The 17,939-nt window shown below is 39.9% G+C and overlaps 1 protein-coding gene across 3 annotated transcripts in view; it reads right to left on the bottom strand.

The window, feature by feature from the left end:
* Positions 1-17,939, bottom strand: part of DIDO1 (death inducer-obliterator 1) — a 54,681-nt gene that overhangs the window by 8,268 nt on the left and 28,474 nt on the right. For all 3 annotated transcript variants that reach the window (XM_082065665.1, XM_082065666.1, XM_082065664.1), the window contains 9 exons: positions 7,855-8,335; positions 6,955-7,114; positions 6,146-6,262; positions 5,815-5,922; positions 5,262-5,397; positions 4,598-5,144; positions 3,890-4,043; positions 2,822-2,911; positions 2,278-2,473 (listed from right to left, as the gene is read on the bottom strand). In XM_082065665.1, the coding sequence (XP_081921791.1) occupies positions 2,278-2,473; positions 2,822-2,911; positions 3,890-4,043; positions 4,598-5,144; positions 5,262-5,397; positions 5,815-5,922; positions 6,146-6,262; positions 6,955-7,114; positions 7,855-8,335 (1,989 nt within the window). The remainder of the gene's footprint in view (positions 1-2,277; positions 2,474-2,821; positions 2,912-3,889; positions 4,044-4,597; positions 5,145-5,261; positions 5,398-5,814; positions 5,923-6,145; positions 6,263-6,954; positions 7,115-7,854; positions 8,336-17,939) is intronic.

The raw sequence follows: 17,939 nt of genomic DNA, 5'->3' as shown, positions 1-17,939 counted from the left end.
GATCACAGGATTATGGAATGGTTTGGGCTGGAAGGGACCGTAAAGATCATTTAGTTCCACCCCCCTGCCAAAGGCAGGGACACCTTCCACCAGGTGCTCAAAGAGACCTAATACAATTAAAATTGTGTTCCATATGTTGCCATTTTTAACAGCATTCTAAACAGCAGGAGATCTCATGCCTTCAGGAAAAAAAAAACCCATACTTCTTCCTGTAAACTACCAAAAGAGATATTTAATTTGTGGAATCCTTTTCTGTTTTATTAACTATGTAAGATCTATGTTACATTCCTAACACTGCCACTAAATCCCATAATAAACCACTCTTTCTATTGGTAATTAAGGCTGATTATACTATTCTTTACAAAGTGTTTTAAGACCTACACATGAAAGTGCTAAATAACCCAAGTGTGTATGTGACAGACAAGTAAATTCACATACAGTAAACCATTGCAGAACAGCCTACTGGTACATCAAATCTGGTAAGAAATGTTTGAGTTGAACTAAAAATAAATACGGATAACCTTCCATTTTCCTCTGCTTTTAAATGACCCATGTCAAAGTTTTTTGTAGATCTTCTAGGTACTAGCGCAGTTCAGAAGTCCTCAGTAGTGTTTCAAATCCAGTCCATCAGAAAAGAGGAGAAATCCGTAACCCATACATGCCTGATGAACTGGTTGATACAGCTGGAATATCCTCTAACCTCTGGAGTGGCAGGGGTTTAGTGTCCTTTCCCTCCCCCTCATCCAGTCATTTATCAAATCATCTCAAGCTATCTAGAGCACAATGCTTTGAGTCCTCACTCAGATCTACTGGAAGGTACACGATTAGCTTTAAGAAGACAATGACCACTTTCCGTAAAATATTTTTATTGATTATGAAAGAAAGAAAAAGTGTTAAATTCCATCAAATGTTATTAAAAAGTATGGATTACATCTCTTTCACGCTGTGGTTTTAATACATACACAAGAACAGAACAGCTTACCTGAGTGTTTTGCCCCCCGATACTGGATGTGTTTTGAAAATATGACCCAACTTGGCACAATTATGAGGTAAAGGCTGCTCCAGGAGTTTCCAAGACACATGAGCTGACAGCAGAACTCTAAGTGGGTCTTTTATGGATCTGTTACACCATGTGTCCCTTTGCAATCTCATGCAGGAAGGGAGAGCATTTTACTTATGATGTACCACTTGTTGCTGTTCAAGTCATATGCTGCTAAAATGTGAAAACCTGGCCTGTACGTTGTTACTCCTGAATATCAGCTCTGAGAATGTTTTATTGCGTTTAGTCCTGAATTTGTATTTGGGGTGTGGAAAAGGTCAGCTCCTTTCACGTTTGCTGTTTCATACTTACCATTTAATATTTTGCAAACCACTGTTATGACAATTGTAACCTGCAGTTCTTCATCTTCTCAATTTTATTTGTTGTTATTTTATATAAAACCCCAGATGCTTATTTGGAAACTAAGCATATGCAGCTCCTCCATCCTCAGATGAAGATGACTTCAAATTTTTTAATAGGAGGGTGCTTTGTGGCTGAATTAATTTTCAGTTCTTCTGTCACCATGTTCAAGGCACAAACATGGAGCAAACTCAAGCATGAGTTCTGGGAATTTTATCTAAAACCAGAAGATTACAATATAACCTGCCTATCCCACCTACTAGACCTAAGGAATGTGGATCCCATTCCTCCACAACAAACCGATTTTCAGAAGTCAGTGATTTGGGTAGAGTTTGTACCATCTAGAACAAAGTATTTTGAACACCTTGTGCACCGTGAGAGTTACCATGAGACAAAGACAACACAGCGAAACCACTGGAAGTGTTACCTTTGTCTTCACAGATTTCTTGACTCCTCTGTGGACCAAGTTTCCTGCTTGATTTATGTGATGGTGAATGGATTGTAAGGACCCAGGTTTTGTGGATTTATGGGTTGCTGAAGATGGGGTGGGGGTTTTTTGTTATTGTTTTTTTGTTGTTGTTGTTGTGTTTGTTTTTTTTTTTTTTTTTTATATAGTGGCTGTTCCACATACTTGACTTTACAAGTAAACTCCTCCTCCTAATAGTATTTAAGCATCTCGTTGTAAAGGCTACGTAAATGTCAGACAATTTTACCTTGAACCAAGTTAGATTTCCAATTTTTCCCTATTTACTTACTTTAAAATTGGTTTTATACAGAAAAATTTAATAATGCTTAAACATTCTACAACAACTCGTCTCAGATTGACTTTTGTTTTGTGATTTTTACCTAGCATTTAACCTCCCCTGGTTTGTGCTTACCTGGGCCCTCAAAGGGCAAGAGTTTTGAAGGAATTGGGTCCTTAGAACTCAGGGGAATCAGGTAGAGATCCTTGATATGTCTGTTGTTATTAGCTACAACACCAAACCGACCACGACTGCTAAAATAGGAGTAGAGAGAGATATAGGCAACTTCTTCTTCTTCTGTTGCAGGATGGAAACGAATCAAACACAATTCCTGTAATACAAAAGCAAAGTGGAAAAATGCAACCTGTAACATACCAGCAAATAAAATGGTAAAGGGAAAATTCCAGGGGTAAAAATAAATTGGACATTTATCACTTATGTTCAGTCACAAATGAATAAACAGCATGAAGATTTTACTACTATGCAGATCAAGCGATCTGCAGCTCAATGAACATGTTTCTTCGATAAGTCAAAAATTACAAAGGAATAAGTAGTGTCGGTAGTTTTCCAGGTGTGATCTATATCAGTAGTTGCTGTTTACTAATTTATATTATAAAAAGCTGACATTTAAATTGCTGCATTTTTCTTCTGGGTTTTGCAAAGGATTTTAAGTGAATACCTTAGAAAGTGAAGATTTGAGTTTGCCAACATAATCCCAGACTGTCTTCGGTGAGATCCTCCCACCAATATGAATTGTATCTGGTAAATCCTAAACGAGAAGTATTACACGGTAGTGTGAGAAAAATCAAAAGAGACTTAATATTTAAAAGCAGTGCAGGTTGCCCCATCCCAGCAGCCCAGTCAACAATGCAGAATTTTAGTAAATTTTCATACATTTCTAATTTTGGCCGGGCTATTTCTAAATGTCAAGGTGTTTTACTATGACATGTTACCACAAGGATACATGGAAGAGAAAAAGCACTCCCCAACAAGGACAGCAGCAAAATGTCTAATAATTCTGTGTGCTCATTATTGGCTTTGTTTTTATAGGGAAGTTGCTATTTGAAATACTGATTTGCTCCACCCTTTCAGTTTCTCGAGTCACGTGAATTCCAGTGAATTCCCTGTCACGAGGACACTGAAACCCATTTTAGAAAAACACCAAAAAGCACCAACCCCACTAATGAAAGTCCTAAAACACACACTTGTGTTTGAAACTTCTAACAGTCACATAAAATTCACTTATTAAGAGAGAAAAAAAGGCTTATTAATTTTAGCATAAACCTGTATACTATCTCGTTATTTAAATGTACACCCTCCCAGAATAATATCATCCAACTGACTGATTTGCAAATTAGGAAAAAGGATGATATTTCTAATACACAGCCAAAACAAACTTTTGCAGTAGATCACATCAGTGACCCATCTAGTGTGAGAACAGAGCAAGACATCTGATTTAAAATACTGTCTCTAAAACTTCTCAAACAGTGAAGCTAAAATAAAGGTACTATTCCATGTTAGATCCTGACACACATATAAATATGTTTAAAGACATGAGAATGCTTCACAACTTGTGAGGAATTTTTAGGAAGTTTTTTTTTTCTTTTCTTGAGCTACTTTTCCTATTACTCAAGAGATGCCATTGCCCGACAGTTTCAATATTAGAATATATAGTGACCCCAGCCTTTCGAGCAACAAGAACTGCAGTACAGATCAATTCTAAACACAGAAACACGTCAGTGCTGACCTCACTAAGATAATCAAAGCACCCGGACACAGGATATGCTTTGGTGACAAATTTGGCCACACTTTGCATGTTAATAAATCCTTTCCAAATGGTATTGAGACGAGAGAGGAACAGGGAAGTGTCGCTGTCTTGAGGTGAGCGTGGCTCTGCAACACTGCAAAACAAATCCAAAACAGAGAGGTTACAGAATACAAACCAGAATGGTCCCTTCCTTTTTCTTTTCTTCCCTCCTCCTACTGATTAAGTACTTTAATTTAATCAAACAACAGAATTTTTACTAAATGCTTTGTTGATGTTTTCCATTAATTTGATATCAGCGAAAAAAACAAGGAATAACGGAAAATAAACTTGTAGCTGCAGACAGGCAAAAAGATGCCAAAAGAGAAGACTTTTAGGAAATTAGGTTAGCACTGTAACTGTTGTGATCCCGACTCTGTAACAAACTAATCCGAATTATATATATCCCATTAATTGAGTCAACAGTATGTGCCTGAGATTCTCAAGTAATAGAATCTGCTCTGAATAAAAATGCTCCAAAAATTCTACCAACTAGAGCAGGTAAATGAGGAGATAGTAAATTAAAAATCTGAATCAGGTCACCTGAACTTTAAAGTTGAACATGCTTTTTGATTGTAGGGAGGGGAACGGGACATATTAAGATAAAACATTAAAGATTCAGCAGCTTGGCTTACTATCAAATATACGCACTTGATATTGGGTGACTGATGAACCGCTAAGTATCTTGGATCTGGTGAGGACGATGGTTTTGTTAATATTGATTTGGGGATGGTCATCACTGGTTTGGGAGTCTCCTGTTTTGTCTCCCCCATTGAAACTTTGTCGGCTGCAGGACCAGAACGTAGGGCTGGTGTCACAACCCCCAAGGAGCCGCTCATGGCTGTCCTGGGGTCTCTGCCTGAAACTGTCACGGTTGTGACAACTCCAGCAGCACAAGAAGCAGGAAAAGCAGGAGGCTCTTCAGGGACAGAAGAATCTGTGTTGTTGTGGCCCTGGGTTGTAGGAATGTAAGTTCCTTCTACGTTTGTCTGAGAAACTGTTTCTGCTGCTGGTGCAACTTCAGTTTCCATCGCATTTTCAGGAACAGTCTCTTTGGCGGGTTCTGCTGGTGGGGATGGTGCAGAACTTTCATACTTCGGTTGAACTTCAGGCTTTGATTTCGACTCCGCCTTTTTAGCAGGAGCCATTGACTTTATCTTCTTAGTTGGTACTTCATCTTCTGAGGCTGAAATCTGACCTATATAAAAACTTTTGATTACTATTTTATGAAATAGTTTGGAGAAACACAAATAAGGAAACAATACTCTTAACATAACCATTCCTTTACTTCGCACAAAGTCGGCACTGTAGATACCTGTACAGATTTTGCAGTTCAGGTCAAAAAGATGAGCTCGATGTTGACTTGTTGTATCCTTCAACATACTGCTAAAAACATCCAGAGCAGGAGCACTGTTTAAACTCGGTGCACTTCGGGATGACTCTTGCTGCTCCTAAAAGTGAATAAACACAAAATATTCCAGTTGATCGTTAATTTCAACCATAAAAAATACTTTGGAAACTGTTAATTAACTTTGGTTCTTTAAAAAAAGATTAAAGGCCTTGGTAAAGGCTCATAATGTCAGAGTTCTCAAAAAGCATTTGTCCTCATTTCATTCCATGATGTTGTGGATAGCTAATGTTTAGAAATAAGATTTCTCTGTAAATAGACAGCAAGGGCTGAAAAATACACAGCATTTTAGAAATGCACGCAAAGTATACCTATCATTTGGTTGTTGCATTCCTTCAAACTAAAAGGAAAAATGCTCACAGCACACCTACGCACTAATAGTGTCCTTATAGTTCACTGAACAATCTACATTGCTGATCTCTCTCGATATGTTCATGCTGAAGCAATAGCCAATACTTACATCGGAATCAGACACTGGCGGAGAATCTTCCATATTCACAGCTGGCACATGTTCCCGTTTTACAGCTGTTTTCTTGATTTCATGAGATTTGCTTCTTGACTCTATCACCTGAAACAAAACCATTTTGGTAAAACGTCCACATATTTATTTTATGATTTTATTCCATACTTTGTTATCATTTGGCTGGTGGTAGAGAAAAACTATATTGAAACTGAACATTATTAGTATTTCATTAGGAAGAAAATGGTGCATTAACATAAAATGGGAAGCAAGGGCTGGAAAACTTGCTCTTAATTCGTATCTAAGGACACAGGAAAATAAAGTTACTTACTGCCTTAGCTGGTTTCTCTTTCCATACAGACAGTTCTTTAGATAAAAGTTCCTCTGGTTTCATTCTCACTAGTTTTGACAGTGAGATTTCCTCTCGAAGGACACGATGAAAAAGTCCCTGAAAACAAACCAGACTTTGTTGCTATAGTGAAGAGAAACTGCCTGGGGAACTAACAGACTTGCAGTGTTTAACAGGCAAAACCTGTTCTAGTTTCTTAATTCCTTATTAAAAACACTGGCTACTTACAAGCAAATTTGGAAAGGTGCAGCAAGCATAAGGAGGAAATAAACACCAAGTACAAATTTTCCTCATTATCATAAAGAACTATGAATATAATTGAATAGGAATGTCAGAAGTTGAACAGCCACTCTCCTATTTCATATCTATTGTAGAATTTTTTTTAAAAGTTACAAGTGTTCTCTAGTGAATATTTTCATCTGTACCAGCATCTATTTTTTATTTTAAATCATAAATATGGTCATGTACATGGGCAATACTCAACACATCCTACAGATTGTCACAAGAGGAGAAATCAATAAAGTCTGTGTTTATTTTAAGAAAGCCATTCTGTTAATAAAAATTTCACACCAAATGCCCAAACTTAACAAACACACATGACCAACTAAAGTAGACTTAGAACTCCTACTTGGGTAAAATTTTATTTGAAGATTTGAATGGCTTTGTAATAATATTTTATAATTCAGAAGTCTCTATCTTGAAACTCTTAATGTTGAGGTGGCAGTTTGACATATCATTAAAAAACAGCAGTATATTTCAGTATATGTTTACTGTTTAAGGAAATTCCAAACCTGGTTTTTGGGGTCCTTGAGATTGAACATGATGCTACGGTATTTACTCTTGTATCTGTTGTCCGTAACATGGAACAAATTGAACATCTCCTTTTCAATATTGAAAGCTACTTTCCCTACTTCACTCTCTGTCATGACCAGATCATCGCTATCATTGACTCTGTTAAAAACAAAAAAGGGTACGTGCATTTATGTTAGGCGTGAATCTTCAGGCACATTCATCAAACGAACGTTTCAAAGGAGCCAAGCCAGGCTCCTCCTCGCTCAGGGAGGACTCGGGACTCCTTGAAAAGACATTGCAAAACCCAAGTCTATCTCAGGACCTTGAACTCTGAGCTCTGGGATCCCCCCCTGCTGTCCTTGAGCAGCCCTGGGGAAATCCAGGCAGGTTTCACAGGGGTTTCTCTGCTGTAACGACACATAACAGCCCACACGCTCGAGTTTTAGTCCCACATTCTCCCCTGTGAAGAGCATTTCCATTTCAGAGGCGATACCAGAGTGCGGTGCTCTACAGTCAGTATTGCTGGCTGGCACTAGCTTAATATTCCTTGAGGGTTTGTTGTTTTCTGTGTTGGGAGGGGAAGGAATCTCTACTTCAGTAAGCCATTAAATTTTAAAACTCCAGAGCACCTGCATTATAAAAGCTTTTATGGTGTAGTTTTATTTTTCAGCTGTATCTGCCTCAATATAAATGGAATAGTGATGTTTCTTTTATTTTAAAGGCTTTTTTACATACACATTTTTTTAATATAAACCTGAATACCCATTATACTTTTAATTTTGTAGTATAAATTAAATCCTTCAATATCCCTTATCAAGAAGTAAACAAAACTCTGCAAGCTAAACATTTACTTCTAGTTGTAGCTTCCTATATATATATTAAGTGCTTTGAATTCCCACCTCTTCCACAAAATTTCTTTTAGGGACCGTCGAATATTTTGTCGAATCTGAGAGTTGGTTTGTGACTGGACAGGGCTGGCTGATGCTTTGGCTTGATTACTTCCGGACGCGACAGAAACGGAAGAGGGTGAAGGCTTTTTGAGCCCTCCACCCAAACCGAAAGATGTGGCTGGTTTTTTGGAAACAGATGCTCCGTGCGAAAGACTTGACTGTTTGGAAGGAACAGTGCCTGATGAGGGAACACTGCCTGACGGATGGGCACTGCCTGGTGCAGTCAAAGGTTTCTTGGGAATTATAACTTTGAAACTTCCAGCAGAAGGTTTAAGCTGTTGCTTCGCTAGTGATGTGTTAGAGAAGGATGGGGACTTCTTGGAAGGAAGGTTTTTAGTGAGAGAAGGCGTCTGTCTCTCCTTAAGAGATGCAACAGCTTTCTTGGATGCCGACTCTGCTCTATCCTCTTTCCTTTTCTCTTCCCTTTGAGCTGTTAAAACAAAGAAGGAAGCACAATATTAAAGGCTTAACTTTATAACTTCCTATTCATGGAGACCAGGTACCAATTTATAAAGAAAAGACTGTGAAATAACATCTCTAGAAAATAATTACCAAGTAGGCAATTTAAGCTATTTACTTAAAAGTAATTTTAAAAACACACCTTTTTGAAGCAATTTGTCTTTGATCTTTCAGAGTATTTTGTCTCACATGCCAACTAAAGAGTTTAAAAAGAGTTCCACTTTGGCTCTGAAAGCTCAAAATTGTATTTACAATCTACTCAAGGAAACTGGGGGAAAAAAAAAAGGCACCACCTTCAAAGATTCCTGAGTGGGATTCCAGGGATTTCATGGTTAAGCTTCAAAACCAGCCCAAACTTCCACACATTAAAAACCAAACCAAAACCCACAAACAATACAACCCCCATTTGACATTTAAACAGAAACATTCTCATAGTATCTTAGGGAACCAGTTTATTCCGGGGCTGAGCCGATGACAGAGTCCATAATTTGAAACTGCATTAAGTTTAGGATTATTGAAGTTTAATAAACCATTTCAACCAGATTTTTCATTTTAAAGAGCAAGCAAAGACAAACTGCATAGAAGAGAAGTTGCTTAATCTACTTAGTTGCTAGCATGAATACCATAGAGATGACATTGCCATAAACTAACAGTCGATCTTCCTATTCAGTTCCTAGCTAAATTCTAGATTTATAGAATAATTAAACATTAATATTGATGATCAGGCTACGGCCATTTAATTCCCATTCTCAAACTATTCCGTTCACAATATTCAGATTCTGCATTTAAATATTTTTCCTGATGTTAACAGAATAATTCATACATGCATACGTAAGAAAATTCACAAAGTATAAATAAAGGCTCCATTTTTCACACATGTTGAAGTTACACTTGCACAGGACTTTAACAGCAAGTATTTCTTCAGATCGGGTTTAATTTGTCCACCTTCTGGCACTGACAAGAAAAATTCAACACAGCAAAAAAAGCCAAAACCAAAACCACACACGCCCCCCCCCCCCCAGCAAACAAAACATAATTTACAAGACATTACAGCAAACTAACGCTGGCACTTTTATCCTGACAGCTCAAACAGGGAAGTTTTCTGATGGAAACAACCTAAAGCAACTCCTGAAATGCAATTGTTCCAATGAGAAAAGCCAAGTTTTCTCCCATGCCTTTTTTTTCACATAATCACTGACCAGTTAGCAAATTAATTTCTCATCTGATGTTTGTAGCTAGTGAAAATTGTACATGAATTAGCCCAGAAGCTCTGGTTGCAAAATGCAACTTTCCAGGGAAAGAGCCAGGAATTTAACTTTCAGTAACTATCAAGGACCAAAAGGTCCCTCTTCACCTTCCAGCTCTGCTATAACGAGAGCTGAAATTACTAGAAAGGGTCAAAATTGCCCAATCTGTTCTGAGACAGACTTGAAGGAGATGAACCACTCCTGTGATATCCGGTTCAAGAAATCCCACAAATCAGCACAAGCTTCCAATGAGAAACATCCCTCAAAAATCAGGGAAGATTTTGAAATGTTCAAGAGAAATAACGTGATACACCCTCATTTTGGGAGGAAACGGCCTTATAACCCTTCTCCGTAACATTCAGGTACCACCAGCATGTCAGCATGTGCTTACAGCAGAAAAGCACTTCTAACCCCAGCTTCTTTCAATGGGCTCTCACTGCTGGCAGTTTTACCACAAATACAGAAACCGGCGGTTAAGATCAACTAAGAAATGATACTGTACTTGAACTTCTGTAAGGCTCAGTATGGGGTTGTGTGCTGCTTCTGCTGGAAAACACGGAGAAGCCAGAACACCCAGAAACATTATATGTTTATCTTGTTCTTTTCCTAAACGCATTTGACAAGTGGACACCTTGAGGATTTTTTCTAAGATTCAGCTACTTAAAGTATAAACCAAAATCAGCTGCTGTAATACATTAAGTAATTTCAAATAATGTGAAGATTTTTTTTGAAAGTATATTATTATTCTCACACTATTCCCACTAGTCCTGGTTACTGTGAGATCCCTCCCATGTGACCCACAGCATCTTCTCGTCCATCTGTCTGTCCGTCCATCCCCCCCTCCCCTGTCTCACTGCCCCAATTGTCGGAGGCTTTGGCAATCCCGGGAGGGAGAAAGGGGGAGCAGGGAATATTCCTGATGGTAAAAAGCCAACCTCTTTTAATAGCCTTGAATTGAGAGGCGAATATCCAAAACGCACACACTGATAACACTGCAGGAATTACTCTACTTGCATTCTCTTTTTCCTGGTTTATTGTGTGTTCTGCACAGAACTGTATCTTGTCAGACAGGTGGGACAGAAGGATGTTTCTGTGACTTGTCATGGAAAGGCAGGACAGCACAGCTCGGGTTTCAGAATGACAACAGTAAAATTCAGTTCTCAGTGCTAAGACATTTAGTTCTTTTGTTTACAGCAGAAGTACAAAATGTGAAATTCTAACTTTGTATTTAATCCTCTATACGCTATCTTTTTAGTGATTAGTTCAAATTAGTTAATAAGAACTACATTGATAAAACTAAACATAGTACAACCAAGATGTTTTGTGCCAATCAGATGTTGTATGTATGAGAACTATATTCACAGCACAAACCTTTCTATCTTACAAACAGCTACATCATAGTAAGAACACGTATGTGTAAAATAAATAAATGTACTAGTATGAAGGTAGATTGAAGTTCCCAGGGTTGAAGGGCAGCAGAATAAGTAAGTGTCCAAGATGCAGAAGCATCCTTTATTCTGGCAAGTAGACATCATGACTATTTAGAAAGGTTTCAAAAATAAGGGGTGTAATCCTGTTTCTTTAGCCAATAATATGCAAATATTTAATAAGCTTCATGAAAGTTTAAGTTTCAAACTAGACCACTACTTTATAGCTATTAAAACTGCCTGCCTAGCAGTACTTGTTGAAAAGTTGATGGATGGTACAGATTTTGTACATACTAACTCAGTCACATGGAGGCTATTCAGCACATCTACCAAGTATTTTTGCAAATTTACAGCACACTATTTGAAGGACACTGTCAAATAGTGTGCACATTTTGATAGAGAATCCGGCCTATTTAAATCTGACATACGTAACTGACCTGTGACGGCTGTAGATGAATCTAATCTAAAAAACCTCTTATCCTGACTCTGAGAAGCCAGAATTTTTGTCCTATCAAGTTTTGGGTTTTATTGGCAAGCTTAATGTGCTGCCATGTAATTCAGCGGAACCAACTCACTGTTGTTACATGGGTCTTGGATCCAAGGTGCCCCAGCACGAGCCGAGCATGAGGATGGAGCAGGAGCTGCTTCCTGTGGGGCAACACGAGCACCCCAAGCTTACCCCGGCTCCTGACAGGTATGGAACTGTGGTACGTGTACGTTTGAAAGAGGTAACAGAAATTTGTACTCTTCTCAGAGAGCTGTACACCAAGTTTAACTTCTGAATGGATATTACAGTTGCTCAGCAATTGATGCGAGATGCAATGGGACAGGTATTGTCAGACCACAGGTTTCAAATTGCTTGGCCTTGCAGTCCATGAAGACACGACCCAGTCAATGGCTACTGTACCTACTGGCCACTAGGATTTCATACTGTGATGATTCCAGTCCTTTCCATCAGTAGCCCCAGTGTACCTACAATAAATGCTCTTAAATTTAAAATAAAAGGATGGAGATGACTGCTATCCAGCCTGACAGGACAACACAGAGTTTCACCACAAACTGAAGACCAGTGCCAGAATAAGGCGTTTAGTGGTGCTTCTCTTCAGCACTTCTGAACACACAGATGTGCCTCCTTGGCTTGATGTTAGAAAAGGTATTAAAAACAAAACATTAATTCCTATTTTCCCCATTTTGTCCTGTGAACCATTTATTAGGACAGCAACAGGATTCTTATTGACTGAAGAGAGGCACAGGCTAAAAAGACTGAAAGATGCAGATGGAGCTGATGAGTTGGCTCCTCTCCAGAGAGAAACCCAGGGAATCCCCTGGCAGAAAAAATGCATTCCACGCAAGGCTTAAGGAACAGTGTTACCATGGTGTGTTCACTACAGACATCACTACCATCTCTCCCACTAGATGTCAACAGACACAGAAGCCGTCCCCATCCCCTAAGGAAATTGCCCGTCAAGCTCAGCCAAATGTTACAACAGGCAGTTAAGAACAAAACTTCTGTAAGAGGTGGAGGACGTAACCACCACATTATCTACTGTGTTACAGAGCGGTCCATTGAAAACCCAATGGCTACATGTACTTCATTTTGTACATCTCAGCATCGACATTTCAGCATCATAATGTGGTTGTTGAGGTCCAATTCAAGAACGACTTCCACGGGGCAGCGCTGTTTAATTTTGTGTGGAGGATTTGTGGGATACACATCTATCATATTCCCTCACCTCACTGGGAGGTTGTGTTTTACACCACCAGCACGGGAATTACCCAAAGGAAACTTTGCTCTTCCTCTGACCTCCTCAGAGTATTTCTGTATTCTGCATTCAAGCCTATTCTGGTTCTTCCTCCTTTCCCCTCCACCAAATCTTTCTTTGGAATAGCTTTAAAAGCCACTTCAAAAAAGCACCACGAGCATGCCTAGTTTCTGTTTAAACTATCTCATTTGTGACAGGTTATTTTGCTGTAGACATTCTCTAGTTTTATCCAATTTCTAAATACCAGAAAAAATGGGCTATTACTTTTCTGCGCAAAGTTTTAAAATTATTCAAACTGCAGTTCTTCAAAGATCTGTAATTTCTTCCTGTAGCTGATGCTAAGTTTTAGAAGATGTGTAGATAAACCACATGCAGTTACACTTCCTGAATAGCCTGTTTCATAATGATACTGTAAGGCTCAGAATTTTTTTTTTTTTAAAGCTTTTACTACAGACCACTAGAGACTTTTGCAAAAGCCATCTTGCAGCTGTGCAAGCTGATTGTTACACAGTACTAATTATGAGAAGTCTCTCTACAGAATTAAAAATTTAGCTGTTCATACAAACAGAGCTCTCGCCTCTAGTATCTAATACTGTCTTAATATTCCCCTGCGTTCTTCTCCATCTACACTTGTCTAGTTTTTGTTCCCCCCAGGATAAAATTCCCCCAGGCAGCGTGTGAGGAGCACAGGCTGATGGCTGCACTGATTTGTCCAGCTCACACAGAACTTTCCGCAGCGGGAACAGGATGTCAGCAACTCGGCACCTTGCAAGACGCTGCCGGGCGCATCGGTGAACCTTTGCCAGCCCAGAGGCTGTTGAAGCGTGGGGGTTCTACAGGTACTTTTCATGCTCCTCTGTCACTAAAATAGAGAACTTTAGGAAAAACAAGACAACACACCGCAAGTAACTTTCAGAAGTATGCACAGCATACAGGGTGGTAAGGCACTAGCAGTAAGAAAGTTGGTTACTAACATTCAGTGATGTTCTGTAATAAGATTTCTGTAACATTCCACACTACGAATAATAAAACCTAAGAAGCAGAATACAGCCACCTGTGATCCACCTTTTAAAGTGGACCATTTACTCACTTAAAAGGATTTACGCTATTTAAAAAAAAAAAAAAAATCAAATTAGAGGGAGGAAAATTCACACTAGTGCAGCTTTGCAGTTGTTAAAAAGGCAAAAATACCCTTCAGAAGGCAATCTCCTACAGCCTGAAAAAAGGCTGGCCAGAGCTGAGTAATTATGTATTTTGAGAAGAGCTGATCTCTAAAGACAGGCAACAGCACTGGCCTTGACAACAGCTTTAACATCTGATAGGAATGCAGGTCTGAAAAGACCAGCCAGAAGCAATAACCTACTTAGGAATTCACACAAAAAAGCCCAGCCAGCATTCAGAGTGCCACTCAGCCCCAGCCTGTGGGACTGTCCAGCAGGGCTGTGTGGTCCTGCGGCTCCTCCCAGCTCAGCCGCAGGAGGCTGCTCTGCCCCGTGCTCTGAATGTTGTCCCAACACGCTGCGGGTCCGGGCTGACCCTTGCGGGTGAGGGCAGCACGTTTCGGCACACACCACAGCAGAAAAGGATGGAGATCAAACATCTCAACCCTATTTCCCAATAATGGTAAATTTAGGAACTGCATTTTCCCCTTTGTAAAACTGATGAAACGAAGGATGGGCGGGATTTCTCAAATTCAAAGCTGGTGTTGTTCCAATAGCTTCTCCTTGCCACTGATCCCATGTCCTAAATGGACTTGTTGGATGACCCCAAAATTCCGAACAGAGCAGAATTCTAACCAACCCATCCACCCCAATGCAGTGCCTGGTATCGAACTTGAATCTGGGATATTTCTTCTGAAGTGAAACATTTAGATGCATTATTTAACTTTGCAAAAATTGAACAAAATACACGGGTGAGCAGGTGCTTTTGCTGTCAGTTCTAAAGCACTCTACAATGGCAAGTTACTTACCCGTTCGAAGCCTTTCTTCGAGAGCAGCCTGTGCATAGTCACCCCCTGACACCTCGGACCCGTCGCGGCCGCTCCTGCTCAGTGCCACTGAAGCACCCTCTGGTGGCACCGAGCACCCGCTGCCCCGGGTGCTCACGGTGAGCTGGTTTGTAACCGCTGCAGCTCCTCTGGCGTTCAGCTGGTGCTTCCCTGAAACCTGTTTTTGCTAAACTTTTCGTCATTTCTCTCAAAGTTAGCTGAGTGTTAGTTCTGAATAATTCCAAGTGTCGAACTGTTCTTAAATAGGCCTCTGTTAGTTTTCACGGCTAATTGCCTACGGAAGGTGTCTGCTTCTAATATCAAGACCAAATCAAACTTTTATTATCAAACACTCCTGTTTCAAAGGCGTGCCTCCTGTCCAGCTGGTTTTCTGCAAAAGCCTTTTATCAGTTCTAATCTTCACCACGAGAAGCTCCTAATTAAGCTGCCTGTGTGCCAAGCCTTTACATTCAGGCACACAAAGAAAGTAAACCCAGTTTCAAAGTTAATTAATTTAAGAAATTCTGACACAAAGACCCTTTCTGTGGTGGTGATTTGTTTGCTTTCAAGCCAAGGCTGTAGCTGTGCTCATGCAAATCTGTAGCTTTGACACTCAAAGATTTGTTTTAATCTACATTAAAGTGATTTATGGGCTCTACATTAGACCACTACATCTTCACTACTACACCAACTCCCGAGTGAGAGGCACTATCTGGTGCTGCAAACAAAGGGCTCCGTATTTTCCAGACCATTTATGGATTGGTATCAGCACTCCTTGCAGGCACAGGCCATCTTCAGGTTCCGAGTTCAGTACAGATCAGACACAACAAATCCTCAGCACCAAGATCAGCAGCAAAACTTGACTCCAAAGTGCAAGAGATCACCCCAAAAAAACCCTTTTATTTGGGGACTAGCAGAGGAAGATCTTCACTGGCTATGCAGTCAAGTGAGCAAGTTCAAATAACTAAAGTAATATTAGCAAAAGAAAGGAGAACAGCAATAGAGGGTGGTGATTTTTTTTAATCAAACTTTCATCACTTTCAGTGTTGATGACAAGAGGTAAACCACCCTGATTTTCAAAGTGCATTCGGAGGTTGTACCAGGTTTCTGACCCCCAAATATCTCCCCTTATACTGAAGCCAGGCAACTAATGTGGCAGGAGCGCTGGCTTTCTGTCCTCCGAGCACCTTGGCGGTGCTTCAAAGGCAAAACAGGACACACCAGCAACAGGGACCAACCTTCCTAACTTAAAAAGACACTGCACAAATCTTCAGGTGGCTGCCAGGCAGATGTAACATACCTTGTAGAGCAGAGAAGGGGAGCTCCAGGAGTTCACAGCCAGATGATAAATTGCTCTCCAAGGATCCCACCGCTCCTTTTAATGGGCTGGGTCCCAGGGAATGGTGGCTTCAGCAGCCACCACTGTTCTGCCTCAGCCCACAGCACGGTTGGGAGCACAGGCAGCCCCAGCACAGGCCTTGGGGTTCAAGTTCAGCAGCAGAGCTGCCTCACACCAGCCACTCCTGTACTATCATCTTTGCAAAGCCAGAAGATATCCAGCGTGAATTTCTCAGAAGTTCTGGCAGACTCATCTTAGGTATTCTGATCATTATTTGGTTTGTTAGCATCTTTTCTGAGAACTCTGCTAGTTACAAAGGGTTAAGGCCAGACATACATAAACAGCAGCCACAGGTCCCAGAAAATGGCCAGTAGCATAAAGTAAATAATTTTTATTCCTCTAGTACTAGTCAATACTTATTGCCTCTTAGTATGGGTTTACATTACAGGATAGAGCATTAAGATATCTGAGCTTTCAAGGAGTTAATTCAGATGCCAGAAGTAATTTAGTTACAACAGTATCGAACCTGGCACAGGCTTGTTTATCCTATGGGGAAGCACTCAGACCAAGACCAGGCAGTAAGTTTAACTACCATTTCAACCCTTGCAGACAAACATACTTATGACTTAAGAACAGCTCCTCAGTTTAAGTAAATATTTTTTTATAGTTAGTAGTTGAGTATTTTTAATAGCTGAACCAAGAGCAGAATATACACATACACTGCACTCGGCTGAACAGTCACAACTTAAGTTGGTTCAATCTTGCCTGAAGAGAAGCATTAAACTGGCACCAGTCTGTGTGCAGACAAGGCCTTATTTTTTTTTTCACAACACTACAGCTTCCTACACCACTTCTACCTCCTAAGTCATAATTGCTGTCCTGAGTGTAATACATTTCCCCTGCTGTCTTTACAGTGATATATTTTCTTTCTTTCCTGTCATCATACTGTTATCACAGTAAAACAAAGAAATTACACAAGAAAAAAATGCATAAATTATGTATGCTATTATCTAAGCATTTTGGTAGGCACATTTTCTGATGTATCCCAGTATCACTGTATTCCCTTTACGTCTCCCTGTATTCCCTTTACGTCTCCGTATTTTGTTAGACGTGTACAGGAACAAAGCAGCCCAAGTGCCCCTTGCACCTGTGATTTTTAACTTTGTGAACAGGTCTTGGGTGTAGGAAAATTTAGCTGCAGAAGAAATGAAGAAAACTGAAGGGGATAATAAAAGGAAATTTGTATCACCCGAGGCAGGGTGCTACAAACCTGCCCTTCCACCTCCAGGAGGTGGCAGCATTAAGCTCTCTCCATAATTCACTGCTGTAAAGCAGGAGGTACTACAAACACAGGACATCCTGTATTTAAGTCTAAGAAGGTCAGTCAGCTGAACCTCAAAGATTTGAAGCACTGATGCGTAGTTATTATAGTATACTTATAACTAGGTAGTTTAAAAATCTGGATACTGCAAACATCTACCATTTTCTCCTCCTTCTGGATTCATTTGCTATTTTAAAACTGCTCATACATTTGCTGCTGACTTCTATTTGACAATTAACAGCAAAAATACAGAAAAAAAAGTCTCAAGTTTTGCTCTATCAAGCGGAAAACCTGAGTTCAGGTGCTTCAGACATACACACTGATACTGCTGAGAAACTTCTGCATCAGCAAACATCAGGTTTGAAGGGTTCCTTTACCCCCTTTCCACAGGGCAGCAGTGAATGTAGTGGGCAAACACTGTTACAAATGCAAAACATGATATTAATTAGTGTAAAACTAAGTATAGAAGTTCTCAGCAGAGTCACACAAGG

Source organism: Streptopelia decaocto (assembly GCF_964273445.1).
Source record: "Streptopelia decaocto genome assembly, chromosome: 14".
Lineage (NCBI taxonomy): Eukaryota > Metazoa > Chordata > Aves > Columbiformes > Columbidae > Streptopelia > Streptopelia decaocto.
This window is presented reverse-complemented; position numbering and strand designations above follow the sequence as displayed.